The 23462-nt window shown below is 39.7% G+C and overlaps 3 protein-coding genes across 6 annotated transcripts in view; 1 reads left to right on the forward strand and 2 right to left on the reverse strand.

Moving 5' to 3' along the window:
• The first annotated feature begins 1343 nt into the window (after positions 1 to 1343).
• Positions 1344 to 6764, forward strand: plin2 (perilipin 2). The gene is made up of 8 exons (XM_033984040.2): positions 1344 to 1414; positions 1628 to 1675; positions 2369 to 2564; positions 3524 to 3606; positions 3764 to 4049; positions 4762 to 4940; positions 5749 to 5862; positions 5941 to 6764. The coding sequence occupies exons 2-8, from the start codon at positions 1646 to 1648 to the stop codon at positions 6394 to 6396; spliced, it is 1344 nt and encodes a 447-aa protein (XP_033839931.1). The 5' UTR covers positions 1344 to 1414; positions 1628 to 1645; the 3' UTR covers positions 6397 to 6764.
• On the reverse strand, positions 6648 to 10270 carry cdca9 (cell division cycle associated 9). Its single transcript, XM_033983405.2, has 10 exons — positions 10058 to 10270; positions 9850 to 9981; positions 9739 to 9779; positions 9622 to 9673; positions 9237 to 9298; positions 9096 to 9160; positions 8788 to 8859; positions 7918 to 7999; positions 6823 to 6909; positions 6648 to 6753 (listed from the first exon to the last, which is right to left on the reverse strand). The coding sequence occupies exons 1-10, from the start codon at positions 10155 to 10157 to the stop codon at positions 6715 to 6717; spliced, it is 732 nt and encodes a 243-aa protein (XP_033839296.1). The 5' UTR covers positions 10158 to 10270; the 3' UTR covers positions 6648 to 6714.
• Positions 10271 to 11622: 1352 nt separating this feature from the next.
• The window catches only part of dennd4c (DENN/MADD domain containing 4C), an 80481-nt gene continuing 68641 nt past the window's right edge, over positions 11623 to 23462 (reverse strand). For 3 of the 4 annotated variants that reach the window (XM_055229056.1, XM_033984037.2, XM_033984036.1), the window contains 10 exons: positions 22427 to 22518; positions 22167 to 22339; positions 21081 to 21239; positions 19232 to 19430; positions 19043 to 19153; positions 17014 to 17151; positions 16494 to 16611; positions 16221 to 16377; positions 16084 to 16148; positions 11623 to 12987 (listed from right to left, as the gene is read on the reverse strand). In XM_055229056.1, coding sequence (XP_055085031.1) covers positions 12851 to 12987; positions 16084 to 16148; positions 16221 to 16377; positions 16494 to 16611; positions 17014 to 17151; positions 19043 to 19153; positions 19232 to 19430; positions 21081 to 21239; positions 22167 to 22339; positions 22427 to 22518 — 1349 coding nt within the window. In that variant the 3' untranslated portion in view covers positions 11623 to 12850. The remainder of the gene's footprint in view (positions 12988 to 16083; positions 16149 to 16220; positions 16378 to 16493; positions 16612 to 17013; positions 17152 to 19042; positions 19154 to 19231; positions 19431 to 21080; positions 21240 to 22166; positions 22340 to 22426; positions 22519 to 23462) is intronic. The other variant, XM_033984039.2, reaches the window with a different exon arrangement.

Here is a 23462-nt window from a genome sequence, read left to right on the forward strand (position 1 = left end):
ACAGACTGATGAAGATGTAATACTCACAGAGCCACGTGGACGATGAGGTGATTATCAGAAAACCTTTGGCTTCATTTCATCACATTAACACAATGACGTGGACAATTAAAGTATGATCAAACCAAAGTCCACTGCAACATCATGTGAGGACTGCAAGAAGGAAAGGACAAAAGGAGAGTAATAAAAAAATGTACTTCTCTATATTTTTAATTGGACTGAAAATTAAAAAGTACTTTCATATAAGAGGAAGTTTACATGCAGGTGTGAAATATTAAAATATAAACAGACTATAACAAGCTCTTCCTCTTGAAAAAGCTGCTTGTTTAGGGTGACCACATTTTTTAAATAAAAAAATGAGACACCCCTGGATTGGTTGGTAATAATAAAACTGTGAAAATAGCACATGATTAAGAATATTATTGTCCAGTTGGTCCATTCATGACTTATTTACACTTGTTTCTAGACTCATTTGTGTGTTTCAGTCTAATGTAAATGGTAAATTATCACAGTTTCTATAATCTGAGAGATTTCAGTTCATTTCCAGCATGTTTTTTTTCTATATTTTAGCTAAACAAATGACAATAAGCCTAAATCCCTGACTTTACTGTTGGCAGGGATCAGACTGGTCAAAAATAGCAACACTTGGGACATTTTTTGGAGTAAACAAATCAATAGTTTTGTATAAATCTGCTGGGACGGGGACACAGGGTTTAAAACTGGGACTGTCCCGGGTCAACAGGGACATCTGGTCACACTAGGAGGCTACTTCTTGCTCTAGTTCTCAAACCCAGTCAGACAAATGGAAAAAGGAAAAAAGGAAAAAACAGTGAGATAAATCACTGTTAGTTGTACAGTGAATAGTGGCCAACAAGGAGTAGGTTCAGATTAATTGACAATACACACTTATCTTTCAGTGTTTTTTTTCTGGTTGAAGCTTAATTCAAAGTGTGCTGAATGTATTTCCTACAGGTTTATACACTAAACAGTTGTGTATAAATATTTTTAATTCATTTAGGCAGATTATGAGCCAGGAAAAGAGCAGAATGGACCAACTGACGTCATTTTCACAGGGGACACTTGATTAGCGCCTAGCAACAGCATCTTTATCCTGCCAACCGTTTTCATAATAATCCTCTTATTTGCCACAAAAACAACATAAGCTACAGTAGAAAAGCTATTATATCGAGTCTAATTAGGCCACCGCGTGATAACAGCTCATTTATTCTACAAAATTCCCCCAGATTAAACTTTTGTCCGCGTTACCTTTGCCCTAAAAACATGACCGTTGATGCGTCACCTCATTGCCTGTAATCTCGCGATAATTAGACAATATAAATACGCCACACTGCCTTACGTCCCTTCATTCATCCACTTGAGGAGTTTTGACAACTTTTGACAGATTTTATCACTAGTGGTAAGTTTTCTCTTAAGTAATTGCTGTGTAGTTTTAATATGACTAATAATATTACACAAAATTAATATTATGATTATTTTTTAATTTTCGTTGACGTAGTGTCTACCCAATTTGATGCGGAAGTGATTTGTATTAAATAATATTGATCTATAAGAATGTCGTTATGTGATCTGAAACCCGGAAGTAGAATTAAAAATCATGTGTTTTCTCTAGGGATTGTTTTTAACAGCAATGGCAACCGCTGAAGTCATCTATAATCAGGTGAGTACTTGTGTAATTACAATGCAGTAGTGGGTGAAGTACTTAGTTTTGTTACTCAAGTATAAGTACAGAGGCAGAGGGAAAAACTTACTCAAATAAAAGTAAAAGTATCACATGAAAAAAGGTACTGAAGTAAAAGTATTTAAGTACACATTTAAAAATGTGTTAACAGTATTGAGTATTAAGTGTTGTTAATTTGTTAAAGTGTTAAATGTAGTGATATTGATTTAAAAAATTGCACATACTTTGGTCAACAGTAGCAATATGAATCAATTTCTTAAACTCTAAAGGTTTTGAGTTCAAGCTTCGGGTTTGAGCAAACATAAATACACAAAACCTTTAGTCAGGATGTTACAACGGACATGGTAAAAATAACCCCTCAAATCATATGAAAAGTACTTTTTACTTTACAGTCCTGTTAAAAAATGTAGTGGATTAGAAAGCACAGATATGGATCTCAAATGTAGTGAAGTATAAAATATCCACTGTAAAACTGACAGATACCTAAAGTACAATACTTCACTACTTGTACTTCATTGTGTTCCACCACTGTTACCAGATCTAAACCACATCCAAAGGTCTAAAGCTTAAACATTAACATTAAAACTACAGATAACCATATCATTAACTATTGAAGATTCGAGCTTCATAAACGATTTTAGCTTTATGTAATCTTGTTTATTCTGTCTCCAGAGCGTGGTGGAGAGGGTGGTCAGCCTGCCTCTGGTCAGCTCCACATACGGCCTCATGTCCAGCGTGTACTCCAACACCAAAGACAACCACCCATACCTGCGGACCGTGTGTGAAGCGGCCGAGCAGGGGGTCAAGACCATCACCACTGTGGCCCTCAACACCGCCTCCCCCATACTGGGCAAACTGGAGCCGCAAAGTAAGTCGTGATTGTAGACAGAAGCTAAACAGACAAACAGTCAAAAAAACAATGTATATATTTACACCAAATGTTTAGTTGTCCACATCTTATATTTATAACCATGAAATTAGTTAATCAGTTTATATTATTTCATTTTTGAAGTCGTAGCAGTGGATGAAGTACTTGTCACTAAATGAAAGTACAGATACAAACGTAAAAAGTAATCACATGATAAAATCTACTGAAGTAAAAGTATTAAAGTACATTTTTAAACAGATACTTAAACAGTAAAAAGTAAAACTATTTCACACCAGTGTTGTTAATTTATTTAAGTGTTAAATGACACATATTTTGGTCACAGCAAAAATATGAATCAATGTCTTAATTGTTTTAAATGATTTTTATTTTTGTTTGCTCAAAGCTGAACCTTGAACTCGAAAACTTTAGTCAGGATGTTGCAATGAACATGGTAAAAATAACCCCTCACATCAGATGAAAAGTCAAAAATGTAGTGGAGTAGAAAGCACAGATACTGCTTTCAAATGTAGTGAAGTAAAAGTAAAAAATACCCACTCTCACTGTAAAAAGTTATAAGTACAGATACCTAAAAATTCTACTTACAGTACTTTAACTTCCTCTGCTGAGTAATAGTATTTTGACATAGTACATTTGTGACTACTTCTACCCCTTCTAATACAGGAAGTAAATACCAGTACTAAAACACAATCTCTGAGTCAGACTTCTGAGTCACATGGGCAGAACACGAAACTGAAATCTTGACCTCTCACCTACATTTACGATTATTCTGAATGAACTCCTTCAGTTTATTCCACACACACACAAACTGATTTACTTATGTATTTTATTAATCTGGTTTTGTTTATGCTTTGTTTATGTGAAGCACTTTGGGCAGAAGTAGTATTTTAAATGTGCTATATAAATAAAATTGAATTGAAACTTGTTTTCTTCTTGACCAGTCGCCATCGCCAATGATCTGGCCTGCAAAGGTTTGGACCGGATTGAGAAAACTCTGCCAATTCTTCACCAGCCCTCTGAGCAGGTATGTACCGGAATAATCACCCCATTAGCCAACACAGGAAACAAGGCCACTTATGCAAATCTTAAATTGGACAGTATCCTCGCATGGCCTAAAAAGCAACTAGTCTCTCACAAATTACTCAATAATTATTTACAAAAGTCCAAATCTCTTTGCCCAGATTGTGTCCAACGCTAAAGACGCAGTGACCAGTGCCAAGGATGTGGTAACGGGAACTGTGTCCGGGGCAAAGGACTCTGTTTCGGGGACTTTGAACACGGTTGTGGAGAGGACGAGGGGTGCTGTGCATGATGGGATGGAGAAGACCAAAGCGGTGGTCAGCGGGAGCGTGAGCACTGTCCTGGAGAGCAGAGTGGCCCGGCTAGTGACCAGTGGAGTGGACCAAGCTCTGAGCACGTCCGAAAACCTGGTGGAGCAGTATCTTCCATCAACACAAGATGAGCTGGGTAAGTTTTAGGTAGACTGTGTCATGATGCAACCTTCTAAAAAAAAAAAAAGTTAAGCCTGTAATTCTTGAGTTTTGATCAGTCAAAATTATGGCTCTGATCGATTATAAAAAGGTTGTAATCAGAAAAATGATTATGTTCTGTTCAGAATTAGACTGGTTGTTCTGCCTGTAAAACATGGAGCTTTTCCACACGTCTAATCATTACAGTGGCTTATCCAAAATGTTATTCTTTCTCTGCAGGTAAAATATTTTATTCAAATTATAGTTTAATCATTGCCCTTCCTCAATGTCGTCATGTTTTACTTGACGTGTTTACTTTTCCATTGACTAGAAATGCCAAAAAGAGTCTTAAAGCAGACCTAATCTGCAAAATGGACTGAGTTTTTAACCACGTTTCCCCTTTGAAGTAGTTTTTGAAGTGATTCGTGTATGTTTGAGTATCTTTAATCACTTATTGTTGAGACGCCATATTGCCAATCACCACCACCGGTGCACACCCACTGTGAAGTACTTTGTGTACTCAATCACATCATGCCAGGAAAGGATTCATAAGACTGTACCGTTTGAGAATGGTTTTGTGCTCAGTAAAAGAAACTCTTGTTTACAGTCTCACGTGACTGGGAAAACCTTAAGCATCAAAAGCTCTGTGTAGTTCCCTGATCCATCTATTGATCAATGAACTAAGACCCAATTCCATTCTTGTTTTTCAGAGCTGGAGGCCAAGACTGTGCAAGGATTTGACCGGAACGATCCCAGTTGCTATGTCCGGCTTGGTTCCCTGTCCACCAAGCTGAGAAAACGAGCTTACACCAAAGCCGTGGCAAAAATTCAGGATGGCAAACAGCGCAGTATGGAGTTCATTTCAGCCCTGAACTCTACCGTTGATGTGGTAAGATTTAAGAACAAGTTAGACAATACAAAAATGTAAAGTTTTGTAAGGCCACTGGATAGACCTGTCACAATAACACATTTTGAAGTCCGAGATATATAAATATTGACACTAATGCCACTGACACAAAAAACCCAAGAGCAGATATAAACCACAAAAACTTTTCTAAATTTACAATATTGTTAAATTTGCAATAAATAAACAGCAGCAATTCTTAGTTTGCATCTGTAATGAGTCATAGAAGTGATTTATTCAACCTTTTACAGCTTAAATCTTTATCATATAGCCAAAAAAATTGAAAAAAATGCCTCAGTAGTGCAAAGAAAAAGTACACACAATAAATAATAGTGATTATACTGACAGGCCTAACGCTGGATCTGCATTATGTTTATATGCATTATGTTTTATTAAGCTGGGTACAGATAGTTTCCATTTGCTCGAGTCTTATTCTAATTCGTTCAGACAAGTTTGTACAGCATCTTAGCAAACTTTGTCCAAAAGCAATTCACCTTATTGTAGATGTTGCTGTGGGCGCTGATCTGACCATTCAGGTTCTATTGTTTTGTTTTCCCAAATTCTCCATTGATATAAACGGGATTCCCTCTTAACTGGAAGTAAGAAAGTGCACTTAAACCCATTTACGGCAGAAGTGCACAGGGCTGAATAAGGTCAATAGATTGGCCAAACAAAAGTACAAATTTCAGACCAAAGTATGAACATTTAAGACTATTCAAATGTACCAATCTGGAGTTTTCAATCTGTTTGTATGGGACTTGAGCACTTGTGTTTTGTATGAACATTTTTGTAGATTGAATACGGCAGGAAGAATATCGACGGGGCCAACCAGATAGTAAAGGACAAACTCAGCTCTTTGGCGGTGTGGAAGTCCAGCGGTCAAACTGAGGCCAACCACGAAGCAGAAGTAAGAAAAACCTCCACAGAAACGCAATATTCTGACAAACTGGATAATACAAACTAAATATTTGATTTGCTTTCACAGGCAATCGAATCTCGCACTCTGTCTATGGCCCGCTCCCTCACACACCAGCTCCAAACCACGTGTCTGGGCCTCGCGTCAAGTCTGCAGGGCCTCCCCAGCCACATCCAGCAGGAGGCGCTCTCCCTCAGCCACTCTGCCTCACAAGTGTACGCCAACTTCAGCAAGGCCAGGGCGTTGGGCGACTTGTCCGATAGCGTTTTGAGCAACAGCAGGGCTCAGTTAAGCAAAATGAAGCTGTCTCTAGATAACGTTATGGATTATTTGGTGAATAACACGCCGCTCAATTGGCTGGTCGGGCCGTTTTACCCTCGCATGGCTCCCGAAACGAATGCGGCTTCAGATTCAAATTCAACTTCAAGAAATACAGAAACGTGCCCAGATTCGTCCTGCAGCGTTTCAGCACAGAATGAGCCGATGCAGGTCGAGATGGAGCTCTTACAAAAAAAACAGGACTAGTTTTTGTTTGCGTATTCGCCGTATTAACTTAAGTAGTTTTGCAGTTTTTATAATGACGTAGTCTGGTTTTTAAATGTCAAAGTTTTACCAGTTTATCCATCCATCTTTTTACTTATCTGGGGCCGAGAGCCTCCTCCTTTATGATTTTTTATTTCTCCAAACAGGATCTTGTTAATGTAATGCAAGTCTATTTTGTTTCATAAATAGATTACAGCAATAAATCACTATGAATGAACAGAGTTTAAGACGTCTTTGAAACACAAATACAAACTTTAATTAGCTTGTTTAAAACACATAAAAATCTAAGTGGGGGTTTTATCATCTTTGGCAGCGACTTGACAGATGATCCATTAAACTCTGAAAACAAATACTTGTGTAGTGTGTTTTATTTGTTTAGAAGTAAAACAAAAGGCTAAAAATACTCACTGTGAGCCTCTGGATTTGACACCAGGCCACATCATCCAAAAGGTCCAGGTTAATGTCGTCCTTGTTCTCTTCTGAAAAGCAGACGGACTGGAGGAGAAAAGTAACGTTAGTGTCTAAATAAGTAAAATAACTTTATCCTGCTGAGACCTGAACTCTTGCATGGCTTTATTCATTTATTTTTACACTCATCAGGCCCAAATAATCGTTTTACACTATGTACTTTTGATAAACATTTGAATAATGATTTGCAAAAACTATTAAGTGCCTGAACACAGCAACATTTGCCCTGAGTAAAAACAAAATGAGAAACAATTGTGCCTCTTGGAACAATGTGCGTCATGTGAAGTGCTGTTAAGAGGTGCAGAAGACACATGCCTTTACAAAAATGTATATATATATTCTGAACATTCTAAACTCTTAAAAATTTCTGTTCTAAAAATCTGCATTGTGGCCTAGACAATCCAAAATGTGTTGTTCACATATGAGAACGGCAGGTAACAGGAGGTTAAACGAAGAAAAAACACATTGAAACCACAACTACGCAGGCCAGTCTTGTTTTAGATCTTGATCTTGTTTTACTTGACCCTAGATGTAAAAAAAAAAAAAAAAAAAAAACCTAGTATTTTTCTTCTTGCCAATTGCTAAAATATTTTATAGCACATCCAGTCTTGATTAAATGTCAGCCAAAGTGTTCAAAATGAGATGATAAATACAAAAAATTCCATGTTAGTTTTCATAAAATCACTACATTTCCACTGGTTTAAAACAGCGACTGAAACATGATAGGTGGAGGGTCTGCAATCACATCAGTTAACATGTAAAGTGAGCGCCACCATTGGAAAACTTAGCCCTCCCATAGATCCTCCAAACTATCTACTGCCGCTCCTGAACATAATCATCAGTAACACAGATTAAAATGGCAACTTTTCTGATGGATGTGAAGCCACCAGATAAAAAACTTTTTAATGGAGACAAACCACTAGAAAAGTAACAGACAAGTTTAGTTAAAAACATAAATCTTGAAACCATTTCCCAAGAATTTCATACTTGAAACTAGTCAAGAGTTGTGTAAAGTGGTCCCTCTTGGGCTCTTACCCGCCCCTCTCTCGTAGTGACGGTGATGTGAGCCGACGCACCAGCCCCAGAGCACTGCATATCACCAGCCGACACCACAGACCTGAGGTTCAAGTCAAGATTAGAGGAGAACGAGTTCATTAAAAGCTCCTACATTACACAAAAAAGGAGTCTCGTGAGGTTTAAGTCATGTTATGTCGTTTTCAAGTTAACAGCTACATTTTACCTTTAGTTCAGTAGAAATGGGCAATTCCAGGGCTGAAATTATCCAAATGATTCTAGTGAAGGTGTATGGAGTTTAAAAACACAGTGGAGCACTTCCTGCATTACCACTTGATGACATTACAAGGTGGAACAAAGTGTTTTCAGTTTGAGAGAAGAAAAACTCCTAAATATACAGGGTTTGTGTGTTAAACATGTGTGAATGAAACAAAACACAACTCCAGGTCTGTTTGTGAGGAGAAAACAACATAACTGATCAGAAAATAGTAGAATATGGGAACATTAAGAAAATCTCATTCAGCTGATCAAACCCTCACAAAAAAAAAAAAAGGCATAACAGCTGTAGTAATGACAAAAAAATATACTAAAGTAAAATTAATACATGCAATATCAAGAGCAACAATGTGCATGCAGTTATTTAAAAGTAATAATAATAATTCCAAACAGTTAGAACTGAAACATGACTATTTTGTTTAGCTCTGACAAACCTGAGCTTTGGTGTATCTGTAGTTATGACAAAAAAAAAAAAAAAAAGACAAAACCAGGGCTAAAACCAGGTCCATCAAGAGCAACAATGCACATGCAGATACTTTCAAATAACAATAAAGTACAAATAAATAAAAAAAAGTTACAGCTAAACAAAATAGTCACGTTTCATTTCTAACAAACCTGAGCTTTGGTTTTGTCGTTGCCGTCTGATCATTTATCTTGAGGCTTTCTGTTCTTTTCAGTGCAGCCGTCCTAATGACAAAAACATTTAAAATCCGTAAAAACATCAGCCACATGAACATAAAGACACAAAATGCATCGATTTGGATCTAAAACAGTGACGCTTGGCAACATGGAATCACCTGCTTGCGCAATTTTAATGCCGTACTGTGAAACATAACCGTTAATGGAGACGCGCAGGTGGTTCACCCTCAACAAGAAAAACTACATCATGTACTTTAAGAGCAGCAGACTTAATATAATCCTACCTTAGATTTCCAGTGCTGATGCTCTCCGGTAAAGTCCTGGTCCTCATCCTGGCATTTTTCCCTCCCTTAACAGTAAAACGAACATTAAAAGCGCAGATTCCTCATGGCGCCGGTTTACAGACGATGGAGCTGCGGCCGTACCTTTGTCACGGTGCCCCTTGAAGCGGGAGTGCCTTGTACAGGGACTGCGTCTGTGGATTTTACTTGAGAAAAAGCGTTGTTAATATTTATTTAAAAAAGGAGCAGTGTGTATTTTATGTATTTTATCTGAGGGAGGACACATTATACACTCGTCTGTCTCCATGGTGATGCTATTGCTGCGCCTACACTGTTCTGTGGAGATGTGGCGCACCAGTACCCGTGCATTTTTTGCAATAAAACAGCTGTAAAAAATGATAAAGCCAAGATGGATCCATGTACATATTGTGGAACAGAACAAGCAGGTGGCAAACCCTCCACCAGGAAAAGTTACACAGTGTGCCTTTAAACTAATTAGAGTTCTACTGCTCACACAAACACTCCTTACATCGATTTCTGGCTCCTCTTCTTGGTGGTTGTTGTATTTCAATAACTTCATTCTGTAAATTAGAGCGCCTGTCATTACACGGTCCGCCGCTAGAGGGAGCACTTTTTCACACTTTACCTTCAGGGCAATGGACACGTCACTTGCTGGCAATTCCTCAGCTTTTAACAACATAAAGACACAATTTAACGCATTTATCAGTCCTAAATTATCAAAATAGTCCAGACTTACCACTTATTAAATCTCCAATGCGCATGTTTTTAAGAGAAGGAGGCATTTTCATGAGTTCTACCCTAAAAACTTTGTCTATTGTCGCTAAAATGTTTTCCACTTTGGACTCTAGATCCCTCATTCGCTCTTGTGCTGCAAATTTAACAGTTATATTTGAATGTGAGCTTGATTTTTATTAACTAAAAGTGCTTTTCATGAGTGCACAAACCTTCTTTCTCAAACTGCTGGATAAACAGGGCCATTCTCTTCCTGCGCAGCTCCGGGTCTTCATCCTGGGACAGGGGGGATTTCTTGTTTCTTCTTGGCATCACGTTTGTTAATTTGAATAAATAAAGTGTGAGTTTTGCTGAGTGTGGATGAAAATGACAGAGGAACAAAAGGAGAGCTGCGAAATCATTAAGGCGCACGTGGAGCTCACAGGTGCGCTAATGAGCACGAGACACATGCACGAGACTCATGCACGAGACACATGCACGAGACACATGCACGAGACTCATGCACGAGACTCTCAGTGTGAATCTATCAGTGTGAATGGGACTGAACTGAACTATGGAACACAATATATGTCCAGTGTTTTGTGTTTTGTGTGAATTAACAAATGTAGAAGTAGAGGTGGTAGGTTAGAAGTAGTAGTAGTAGGAGTGACTGTAGTAGTAGAAGGCTAGAAGCAGTAATAGTAGTAAGTTAGAAGTAGTAGTAGTAGGAGGAGGAGGAGTAGTAGTAGTAGGAGGAGTGACTGTAGTAGTAGTAGGCTAGAAGTTGTAGTAGTAGTAGTAGTAGGGGGAGTGACAGTAGTTGTAGGAGTGACTGTAGTAGCAAAAGGAGTAGGAGGAGTGACAGCAGTAGTAGTAGTAGGAGTGGTAGGTTAGAAGTAGTAGTAGTAGTAGGAGGAGGAGGAGTGTCTAGTAGTAGTAGGCTAGAAGTAGTAATAGGAGTAGGAGTGGTAGTAGTATAAGGCTAGAAGTAATAGTAGTTGTTGTCACTGTAGTAGAAGTAGTAACATTAGTCCTTTTCTAAACAGCAGAGTGTCACTGTGTGTTTGTACCTGTACTGTCTCTGCACAGACGTTTACACGACTTTACAATAAAATCTTAATATGTTGTATAATAAATACTTTGTGTCTTTGTAGTGAACATGATCATTATTAAAATCAGTTATGGAACAAGTAAAAGTAGTAAAGTATTGTAAGCTACTTCAGCATACATTTTAAGTATCTGTACTTTACTTAAGTACATTTTAAAGTGCTTTAGAGTACTTTTTTACTTCCCTACATTTGTGAGCAGTGGCTTTTATCACGAGCTCTTGTGTTGTTTTATTGTGTTTTTGCATGTTTTGTTCTATAAGATTACATTTTATATCACCTTTTTTCAGCACTTTGGGGCAACTTTGGTGATTTTTAAATGTGCTTTATAAATAAATTTGACTTGCGAGGACCACGCCACAGTAATGACACACGATAAAGATATTTAGTGATGATATGGAGAGATGTGGAGACTCAAGATGGGGGCTCAGATTCTTTCTTTTTCTGTAGATGTTGAGGTCTTCAGGCTGAAACATGAACAAAAGACACGGATCGAGAGGGCGGGGCCAAGAGAGCTGAGACAGACGGTGTTGCCGGGATACACTTGTATAAACAGGGCTTCTGGGTAATTAGAGGTGTGGTTGAGGTGAGCTGTGGTTCGCTGGAGACGAGCAGGGAACAGGGAAAATCAGGCAAAATCAGGCAAACTCAGGCAAACTCAGTCAAAACAAAACAAGATTTACACAGAAACTAAAAGACTTGACAAACAGATTTATTGCAGCGTTTGTAGACAAATTTCTCTCCACAGGACGGTAACAAACCACTCGAGTTTTTGTTACAGATTTCCATACATTTCCTCTCCCCCAAACAGAGGGAGGAGGAGGAGGCAGGAGGCTACAGGGCGGCATCCCTTACAAATGTTAAAAAGAAAAGAGAAAACATAAAATAAAATAAAACTGACAATATCTGGCATTCAAATATCAACAATACAAAAATAAATAGATTTTTTTTTTAGTTTTGGATGAGTATATTGATAATTGTGGTCTGGATTCTGGCCACAGGGGGCGCCACCTCTGACATCTGACATCTGACATTTTACATTTGAGTAGATTTATCTGTACAGGTCAGTGTTTCTATTTCATATTTTAAAACATACGCAGCTTTTCTCTCTCTTTCTGTTTTCCTAGTTTTACACGTAGTATCGATGGAATGTCAAAACGTTTAAGTATTAAATCCACTACACATTTTAACAAAGGTTGCTATGGGTTACCGCAAGTCAAAACGTACACTACTTCTACGGTTTTGCTAGGAATCTGGCGTCAAAACCCCAAATCATCGTATTTGTTTTAATAAATGAGCCGTTAACAATGTGAGTTATGATTAGCGAGTCAGTCATTGTGTGCAAACGTGTAGAAAAACGATGCTTAAGACACGTAGACGTCTGGAATGTTTTAGAATGAATAGCTCAAAATGAAATCGCGATTGTCCCGAGACGATAAACTCTCTTCTGCTGCGGATATATTTACAGAGATCCAGGTGTCGTTCTTCGAAAATATTAAGACACGGACCAAACACGTTGTCGCGATCCGCAGGCAAACTCGGTTTACACATCCGCCCGGTAAAAATATGTACAAAGAACATTTTTGAAAGTGCAGATTTGGATCAGTCTATACAAGGTCCACGGCTCCACGTCGATCTGACAGTTTTAAACGAGGGACACGCACTAAACGGGACCTTCGGGACAGACAGAGAGTGAAATGAATTTTTACAAACCATATATACACTGACAAAAGTCCTGATAGATTTGCTGCTACGGTCCAAGAAAAAACAAAAAAACAAAACTGTAGCTTGGAAAATCACAACAAAAGATTAAAAAAAAAAGAAAAAAAACAGGCAGACGACGGGCTTCCTCTTAAAGTCCAGAACGTTTAGTACCATGTAGGGCCAACGAGTTTCCTGAGTCTGATTTAGATCCTTTGTTTAGATGATGGGCGCGCCGAAGCATTTGAGGCACCACTGGACGCTGGGGCTCGGGGGGTGGTCGATTCGATGCAGCGTTTTGAGCTGTTCAGGGCCGAGTTCATCGTAGGCCGAGCGGTACTCTCGATCAAAGGCCTCTGCGCAGGGAAAAAGAGACATGAGTGAGGTTTGTCGTGATAATTATTAGAACCAGGAAGTACTTCACACATTTAGTCCTGATTTACTCTTGATTTACTCTTGATTTAGTCCCTGCTTTAGTCCCGCTTTAGTCCTGCTTTAAACCTTGCTTTAGTCCCGCTTTAGTCCCTGCTTTAGTCCCTGCTTTAGTCCCTGCTTTAGTCCCTGCTTTAGTCCCGCTTTAGTCCCGCTTTAAACCTTGCTTTAGTCCTGCTTTAGTCCCGCTTTAGACCCGCGTTAGTCCCTGCTTTAGACCCGCTTTAGTCCCTGCTTTAGTCCTGCCGTAGTCCTGCTTTAGTCCCTGCTTTAGTCCCTGCTTTAGTCCCGCTTTAGTCCCGCTTTAGTCCTGCTTTAAACCCGCGTTAGTCCCTGCTTTAGACCCGCGTTAGTCCCTGCTTTAGTCCCTGCTTTAGTCCCTGCTTTAGTCCTGCCGTAGTCCTGCTTTAGTCCCTGCTTTAGTCCCGCTTTAGTCCCGCTTTAGTCCCGCTTTAGTCCCTGCTTTAGTCCCGCTTTAGTCCCGCTTTAAACCTTGCTTTAGTCCTGCTTTAGTCCCTGCTTTAGTCCCTGCTTTAGTCCCTGCTTTAGTCCCTGCTTTAGTCCCGCTTTAGTCCTGCTTTAAACCCGCGTTAGTCCCTGCTTTAGTCCCTGCTTTAGTCCCTGCTTTAGACCCGCTTTAGTCCCTGCTTTAGTCCTGCCGTAGTCCTGCTTTAGTCCCTGCTTTAGTCCCGCTTTAGTCCTGCTTTAAACCTTGCTTTAGTCCTGCTTTAGTCCCTGCTTTAGTCCCTGCTTTAGTCCTGCCGTAGTCCTGCTTTAGTCCTGCTTTAGTCCCGCTTTAGTCCCTGCTTTAGTCCCTGCTTTAGTCCTGCCGTAGTCCCGCTTTAGTCCCGCTTTAGTCCTGCTTTAAACCTTGCTTTAGTCCTGCTTTAGTCCCTGCTTTAGTCCCTGCTTTAGACCCGCGTTAGTCCCTGCTTTAGACCCGCTTTAGTCCCTGCTTTAGTCCTGCCGTAGTCCTGCTTTAGTCCCTGCTTTAGTCCCTGCTTTAGTCCCTGCTTTAGTCCCGCTTTAGTCCTGCTTTAGTCCTGCTTTAAACCCGCGTTAGTCCCTGCTTTAGTCCCTGCTTTAGACCCGCTTTAGTCCCTGCTTTAGTCCTGCCGTAGTCCTGCTTTAGTCCCGCTTTAGTCCCGCTTTAGTCCCGCTTTAGTCCTGCTTTAGTCCCTGCTTTAGTCCCTGCTTTAGTCCCTGCTTTAGTCCCGCTTTAGTCCCGCTTTAAACCTTGCTTTAGTCCCTGCTTTAGACCCGCTTTAGTCCCTGCTTTAGTCCTGCCGTAGTCCTGCTTTAGTCCTGCTTTAGTCCCTGCTTTAGTCCCTGCTTTAGTCCCGCTTTAGTCCTGCTTTAAACCCGCGTTAGTCCCTGCTTTAGTCCCTGCTTTAGTCCCTGCTTTAGACCCGCTTTAGTCCCTGCTTTAGTCCTGCCGTAGTCCTGCCTTAGTCCCGCTTTAGTCCCGCTTTAGTCCCGCTTTAGTCCCGCTTTAGTCCCGCTTTAGTCCCGCTTTAGTCCCGCTTTAGTCCCGCTTTAGTCCCGCTTTAGTCCTGCTTTAAACCTGCTTTAGTCCCGCTTTAGTCCCTGCTTTAGTCCTGCTTTAGTCCCGCTTTAGTCCCGCTTTAGTCTCTCTTTAGTCCCTGCTTTAGTCCCGCTTTAGTCCCGCTTTAGTCCCTGCTTTAGTCCCATTTTAGTCCTGCCCTCCTGCTGGTCCCAGAGTCAGGACTAATCATGGAGTATCAGCGTTTCAGTTTTACGCAGCTAAAACCTGTAACAGTCTTCCTGAAGATGTGAGACACACTCACCACATTCATACTAGTTAATGTGTGTGAAGTGTCTTGCCTAAGGACACAACGACAGGTTTTGTCTCCCATCCAAATCCTAACCAGGTCTGGCCCTGCTGAGCTTCTGGGATGTGATGAGATCAGGCTTTGACGAGGAGGTTTTGGCCATAATCAACCCCATTTTAGTGACGTATCTCAGTCATTGTAAAGCTGCTGTATTTATCCATGGTTTGGTTCCATAGACTGTTTATATAAATGGATCTGCTGACTGCTCCAATGATGAAGTGAACATGAGGTGCACAATTCTGCTCCAAATTAGCTCCTATAGCTGCCAGACTGAGGTTCATTTGACTGAAGCTGAAGCTGTGACGTCCACTTCTTTATACTAAACTTTCTTTAGTCTGTTTAGTACCATTTTATATGAACTACATCTTAATCATCATTTATAAAGCATGAACAGTGACAAATAGATGTGAAGAATGGCTTAATAACAATTTAATTAAGGATCTGGGTTTTTTAGTTAAGTAGTTGAGAAGCTTGAATCATTTTTAATAAATATTTGTTCATTTTTATAGTTCAGCCATTAGAGCGTAGTTGTTTGGAAGTGTAAATCACCATGGCAACCGTCCTATTTGTTTGTTGCTGGGTTTTTTTGTTTGTTTTTTTTCATTGACGCCCGTGTTATCCAAAAAACAAACAAACAAACAAATAACTCTGTTGCCGTGGTATTTAACAGTTCAAAACAAAATATTATCTTTTTAATGGTAAAAAAAAAACTACAAAATGTTGCCTGTAATATTTATCTTAACATCACCATGGCAACGGTCCTATTTGTTTGTTGTTGGTTTTGTTTTTTCATTGAGACCCGTGTTATAAAAAAAAAACAAAAAAACAAAAACAAACAGATTACTCAGTTGCCATGGTGATTAACAATTCAACACAAAATATTATCTTTTTAATGGTTAAAAAAAACCTCACAATGTTGCCTATAATATTTTGTGTTAATTGCCATGGCAACCATCTTATTTATTTTATTATTTTTAAATCATTGAGACCCATGGTAACACGTGTCAGTGATAAAAAAAAAAACCTAAACAAAACAAGAAACAAATTGCTCGGTTGCCATGGCGATTAACAATTCAAAACAATATATTATCTTTTTAATGGTTAAAAAAAATAAAAATAAAAAAACTCAAACTGTTGCCTGTAACAGAAAGCTGAACTTGTACTCACCAACATCGATGTTTTCTCGACCCAAAGCCACAAGTGAAAGGAAAAGTATTTCTCTATAGACGCTCCTATAAGCACAAATATAACGTTAGAATTATGCCAAGTTATAAATACGTTTTGTTTTTATCTGAAAGACCAACCTTTGCCGCTTCACTCCCTCCGGACGTCTTTTAATTTCTCGGAGCAGCAGATTAATAGGCCCGTACACGTCGTTGGTTTGGATGTTGCGAACGATCGTGTTGAGAAGAGTCCTGATCTCCTGGTGATCGGTTGGAGCCAGAGTTCCCTTCTTCTCCACTAAAATCAGCAAAAATCCAACCGTCAGCGCCTCAAATGTGATATCGGTCTGACCTCTTGTGGACGAAGGAGGAATTGCAACAACATTTAAATCCCATTCATCAAAACAAACTTACAAAATGTCCTCCATAAAAGATAAAGCGGATCTCCAGGTTCTTGATGCAGATTCACATTGTCCCATAGAAGTTGTACAAACACTTGCTTACTGTCCTGGGATAACGACGTCAACGGGAGCTACGGGACACATTCTAGTATTAGTACAAAGCTCTAAACAAGATTTATTTGATTAATTAAATATCTTAAAGGTTCTATATTACGCAAACTTGACTTTTTTTTAGCTTTTTGCCATGTTTTAATGTTGTTACGTCTTCGAAAACAGACCTGGAGTTGTGTTTTGTTTCATTCACACATGTCAAAGCTCAAAAACGGAGCACTTCCTGTATCACCGCATGACATCACAAGGTGGAACTGAGCGTTTTCAGTTTGAGAGAAGAACTCAGCTTAAATCTGCAGGGTTTTTGCGTTAAACGAATGAAACGAAACAACAACTCCAGGTCTGTTTGTGACGAGAAAACGACATTATAACATAGAAAACAGTGAAATACGAGCCCTTTAAAGCCGGGTTTTGCGTCTCACCTGTACTCCGTTGTTGCAGTGTTCGGAGGTCAGAATCAGCCCGGGCAGGTGCGTGGGCAAATCCAGCCGACGGAAATACCAGACCAGGTTCCAGAAGATGATTGGATGTTGACTCAGGAATTTGTGAGTGTAGATAACCTGAACGCACACACCAGAAGTCAATATCCAGAGGTTTACGACTGTTACCGTAGCAATTAACAGTAAATAATACACATTTTGACTATTATCGGGAACAAATGCTAAACGTGTTGCTTATCAAAGGAAGTTGAAACACACAAATAGATAGAAACGTACTGTCTGCTGAAGTGAGTAGCAGTAAATGTGTTTTTTGTGTTGTTTTTCATTGTCCAAGATGTAAAAAGTGTTAAAATAATAGACTGTATATACAAACGGACATAGCTAACCCTCTAGCAACCGCGTTTTAAACAGGAAGTTAGCATGTGTGCGCTTCCAGCTCCATCGACTCTGGCTCCAGTTCACTTTCTATTGAAAAACTGTGTCTCCTCTGTCTGTAACCGCTGCTGTCAAAGTCGTCATTTCGGTCTTAAATTGTTCGTTGCTGCTGCTCTAAACCTTGAGTTCTTTTCGTTGTTTGTATTTGTCCGTTATGTTTCGTGTGCGTTACTGATTCTGTCTAGAGTCTGCCATTTTTGTGTGTGCGAAGTGTCTCTTTTGTGTGTCTGTTCGTCAAGATTTTATGTTATTGTGAAATTTGTGCTTTAGTTACCGTTTTGTTTTTGTTTAAACCTTGCAAAGTACCATTTCTTTCAATATTTTTAGACCCCTTCTGTTTAGTTTACCCTTAACATCCCTGTTCATTAAATTACTTCTTAATTTCCCATTTCCCATCATGGTTTCTTTTGTTACTTCCTTGTCTCCAAATGAGCTGAGTCGTATCAACCCGCTCTACATGATCCTACTGTTTTTATTTCATTATTGTTTGGAACAGTTAATCACCATGGCAACCGTCCTATTTGTTTGTTGTTGTTGGTTTTGTTTTGTTTTTTTAATCATTGAGACCCATGTTTAAAAAAAACAAAAAAACAACAACGAATAAATAGATAACTCGGTTGCCATGGTGATTAACAATTCAAAACAAAATATTATCTTTTCAGTGGTTAGCAACAGATTTGATTGACAGCGTTGCTAAGCGCTCGCTCGTCTAGTCTAATCCTTTAGCCTCACAGGAACGCTACAGGAGTTACCTTTGTTTTTTTGTCATTTTCAGCTATACTCAAACGGCCAGACTGTCTAACCTTAATATAAATTGTACTTGGGGAAGTGTTTGTACCTCAGAAAGTATTTTTAAGTGTTTTTACTGCATTACTCTGGGTCCACTGAAGCAGAAACTCAGTCAGTAGTGACCATAGACAGTCTTTTTGAACGTTTTTTGGTATTATTTTACAGAAAAACTCCACAACACCAGTGAGAAAATAAAAATATTGTAGCGACCCTGAGCTTTTGTTGCTTAGAGAGGAGATCGGGTCCAGTATTTCGGTTTGACGCGCTGCAATTTGTAAGAAGTAGAAGAGTCGCATAGTGCATTTTCTGGTGTTTTTTTTCTGGTGGCCTACACAAAAATAGTATAGTAACAAGCAAAACGAAGAAAAACAGAGAAAAATACGGCTGCGCGGCGTCTGCCCTCTCCGCCTTTCGAATCTACCGGGACGTCACCTTTGCCCACGTGAACCCCGCCCCCTCACGCATTGCCATAGCAACCAAATCACCCCCTACAAATACGTTCATAGCCAGAGGAAATAAGACGCCTGATTTGTCTGTTATTTAATGTTCATATCTTGATTTACGGACACAATAGTGAAATGAAAACACCAGGATCATGTAGAGGGTTAATACAAACATTTAAGACCAAAATGACGAGTTACAGAGACAGGAGCGACAGTTTTTCAACAGAAAGTGAATTGGAGCGATAGTCGATGGAGCAGGAAGCGCGCACATGCTCACTTCCTGTTTCAAACGCAGTGGCTAGCAGGTTAGCTATGTTCATTTATATAAACAGCCTGTTTCATACCTGATCTCCCTCATTTTCCAACAGCGTCTCCAGTTCTTTGCGCAGAACCAGGGGACTCAAATATGGGACAGACACCGGTTTGGGATTGGGTCGTTTTGTTCCCATTCCGTCCTGTTCACAGAGTCCGACAGTTAGTCACATTCCTTCGTTGAAAATCATCTTTTGTTTGGTAGAATATTAATCCCTCACCGATACTTCCTGCAGACTGGAGGGGAGGCTGGTCGTGGACACACCATGACCGGGTCGTTGGAGCGAGTCGAGGCTCTGGAGCGGACCCCCCACGCTGTTACTGCGGGTCAGAGACGAGCTGGTGCAGGGCGGCTGCTTCACCGACGCCTTGTTTTCCAGGAGACCGAGAGGGTCCGACTGCACCGGCTCTGGGACGAGACTGGACACACGAAAATGTACTGGAGGTTAGTATAAAGAAACAAGGATGTTATTGATCCTAAAAGGAGAATGTTCTGGTTTAATAAAGATCAGGGTCTGGGACGTGGACAAGGTTAAGTCAGACAAAGAAAACAAGACATTTTATTTTTAACTTTGTCCAGGTTTGAGTTATGGCTAAAACTACTACTATTATAAACTACTACTACTAAAACTACTACTATTACAAACTACTACTACTAAAACTACTACTATTACAAACTACTACTACTGCAAACTACTAGCACTACTACTGTTACTCCTCCCTCTCCAAAGATGCTTGACGGTGCATTATTCATTCACTCCACACTCGTACTAAGCTGCTACTGTAGTCACAGATGCCCTGGGACAGACTGATGGAAGCGACGCTGCCAATCTGCGCTATCAGCCCCTCTGATCACAACCAAAACACACACTCACACACACTGACACACACACCCCCCCCCCCCCCCCACACACACACACACCCCGACACACACTGACACACACTGACACCACTTTCACACTATATAAATTCAAATCTCTCATTTTCTGTCTCATTTGTTTCAACATGTTTCATCCGCCAAAAGCCAAAAAAGCTTTAATTTTACTGTTTAAAAAATAGTTATAAAGTTGTTTTCGCTTTCAAAAACATGTCTTCTCTTCTCCCTGGCATTTAACACTAGCTACACAGGAGATCCTGGTGTTTTATTGTTCTTTTCCTGTATATCGTGTTACCTGTATATTAGTTTTTTGTTGACTTTTATGTGAAGCTTAAGTTGTTATAAATGTGCTATGTAAATATTTATTTAATTTATTTATTTTACCTTTATTTTACCAGGCAAAACATTAAAAACAATTTCTTATTTACAATGTTGGCCTGGGCCAGAGCAGCCAAGGGAAGGGGAAGGGGAGTTAACACAATTAGACACTCAACATCATTTCATTAAAACATAAAACAAACAAAAAACAAACATTTACTGTCTCTCTGTCTCTAAAAAAAATATATATATATTTACACATCTTTAAAAATTACCTTCAGTTTACATTTAAAAGCAGAAAGAGAAATGAAGGAGTCCAGTTTAAGTGAGCTTTGAGCCAAATTCCAATCATTAGCAGCGGCGCATCGAAGTGACATGAGGCCAAGAGAAGACCTAGACTTAGGAACTTTCAGTTTGATGAGCTGTGAGGACCGAGTGTTGTATCTGGAGGGAGACTCTTGTACGAGCAGCTGACGTAGATAAGAAGGTGTGAGCCAATGCATATTTGGGCGAGGGCCAGCTCACCTGAGTGTACAGCGACAGTGATGTGTCCTAAAGGGGCATTTGTAACAAAACGGATCGCAGAATGATAAATGGTATCTAATTTTGCAAGGTTACTTTTGGAAGCATGTCGATAAATGATGTCGCCGTAGTCAAATTGTGGAAGAATGGACATCTCAACAATGGCACGTTTAGCTGGGATTGTAAAACAGGAGCGGTTTCTGTACAAAAAACCCAATTTACCACTAATAAACTTAAATTGAAGCGTTTGTAACAGACGACAGATGATGGCACTTTTTGGCTTTACACCTCGTTCTCTGCAGAATACTTCACAATCCCAAATCCGTTTAAGCTTCATGTTTTTGCGTCTTTACCTTTTGTGGGCCCCGGGCTTGTCACCAGGGCTCTCCTCAGACTCGTCCTCCGGAAACGACATGAGGTCTGGGGCCTTGATGTCGGCCGTGCTGCTGGTGGTGGGCTGTGTGCTGGAGCTCTGAATGCTCTCCGCAGACGCACTGGGATTCATGTAGAAGCTGAAACGACAGACACATACTTATTTGTAGTTCTGTGTCCTATAAATACATCTGAAATAGACATATGTGCTTTATATGGAACTATATCTGATCCCAGAAACTAAACGTTCACCATTCGTACGTCAGGTTTGGTGTTTAAATCCAATTCAACCATTTTTATTTATTTTCGTAAAGCCCAAAATCACAGCAGCGGTCGCCTCTTAGGGTTTAACAAGTTCATTGGGATTTTCTAACTTTCTGTCGGTTAAATCACAGTGAAATAGACTTTGGTCAATAACAGATTAACCAACATTTATAAAAAACGAGCACATGGAGAACTGTCCCACAGCGCCCCCCTCTGTTTCGGCATGGAAAAGTAGTACCCGTATTCAATTTTGTAATTTGTAAGTAAAAATACAAATAACAAAGCAAAAAAAATACACAAGTAAAAGTAAAAATATCACGTGAAAAAATCTGTAAGTACAAATATTTAAGTACATTTTTAAACAGGTACTTTAAGAGTAAAAATAAAAGTATTTCACGCAGATTTTCAGATCTTATAAAGCTTCAAAAGTAGTGATTTTGATAAAGAATTGTGCTGAATTTTGTTTAACAGAAACAACAGAAGTATTTTTTTTTTTTTAGCTGTTTTTACTTGCTCTCAAATGTAGGGAAGTAAAAGTAAAAAGTATCCAGTTTAAAATGTACTCAAGTAAACCATCGTAAAAGCCAAATTTAAATCTGTCAACGGGACAAAAAGTCGCAGGAGTGAAGACGTTTTGCTGCTTTTTCAGTTTTTGGCTTTGGCTTTTACGATGGTTCAGACGTGGACGAGTGAGCGATTACACAGACATTACACAGACAACGTACTCAAGTAAAGTACAGAAACCTGCAGTACTTTTACTACTTTTACTCGTTACATTCCGTCATTGTGCTCAGTAGAAGTACCTGGATGTGCGCAGGTCATGAAACTCTATGTGCAGTAAAGGCAGGAAGGGCATGCGGCAGAAGGGACAGTTGGAGTTGAGGTTGGAGTCGTCCGCGGTCCATCCAGCCATGATTTCCTCGTCATAAACCAGAGACTCGCAGTTACGGCACTGGGAGCAACTGGACATGAGAACCTGTGAGAAGAGAGAAAAAGTATGTCGTCATGTTGATCCAGACATCTACAATGTGGTTGGATTTAAAGACGGAGTGAATGTTCTGACCTCGAGAGCGTAGTTTTGGAAAATGCTGGAGCAGGATGCGTGATGTGAGCCTTGGTCTGAGTCGAGTCCTCTGCCGCGACCTGGAGTTGGATCTAAAATAAGAAAAAATGTATAAAAATCTAAAAGAAACACGCACAGCTTTTTATGTTTTACTCTTTTTCACTCTTCTTTTCTGCAACAGCTAATCTACACCTGTGGTTTGACGGTTATTCAGCCAGATGCCCGTCCTGTGTGTGTCTTGTCCAAGGGAACAAGAGTAGTACGTGCTTATACTATCAATCCATCTATCCATCTATCATCTATCCATCTGTCCATCTATGTCTCTTTCTGTCTATATGTCTATCCATCTATTTATCCATCCATCCGTCCGTCTGTCCGTCCATCCATCTATACATCTATCATCCATATATCTATCCATCTATCCATCCATCCATCTATCTATAATCCATCCATCTATCCATCCATCTATCCATCCATCTATCCATTCGTCTGTCCATCCATCTGTACATCCATCTATGTCTTTCTGTCTATCCATCCATCTATTTATCCATCCGACTATTTGTCTATCCATCCATCCATCTGTTAATCCGTCTGTCCACGTGTCTTTCTATCTATCTGTCTATCCATCTATCCATCAATCTATCTATAATCCATCCATCTATCTATCCAACCATCTATCCATCCATCTATCCAACCATCTATCCAACCATCTATCCATCCATCTATCATCCATCTATCCATCCATCTATCCATCCATCTATGTCTTTCTGTCTATCCATCCGTCTATTTGTTTATCCATCCATCTGTTAATCCGTCTGTCCATGTGTCTTTCTATCTATCTGTCTATCCATCAATCTGTCTGTCTATCCATCTATCATCCATCAATCTATCCATCCGTCCATCCATCCATCTATCCAACCATCTATGTATCCATCCATCATTCATCTATCCATTTATATATCTATCCACCCATCCATCTCTCTGTCTATCTGTCTATCCACCATCATCCATCCATCCATCTATCAATCATTATGAT

The sequence above is a fragment of the Periophthalmus magnuspinnatus genome, chromosome 18 (genome assembly GCF_009829125.3).
Source record: "Periophthalmus magnuspinnatus isolate fPerMag1 chromosome 18, fPerMag1.2.pri, whole genome shotgun sequence".
NCBI lineage: Eukaryota > Metazoa > Chordata > Actinopteri > Gobiiformes > Gobiidae > Periophthalmus > Periophthalmus magnuspinnatus.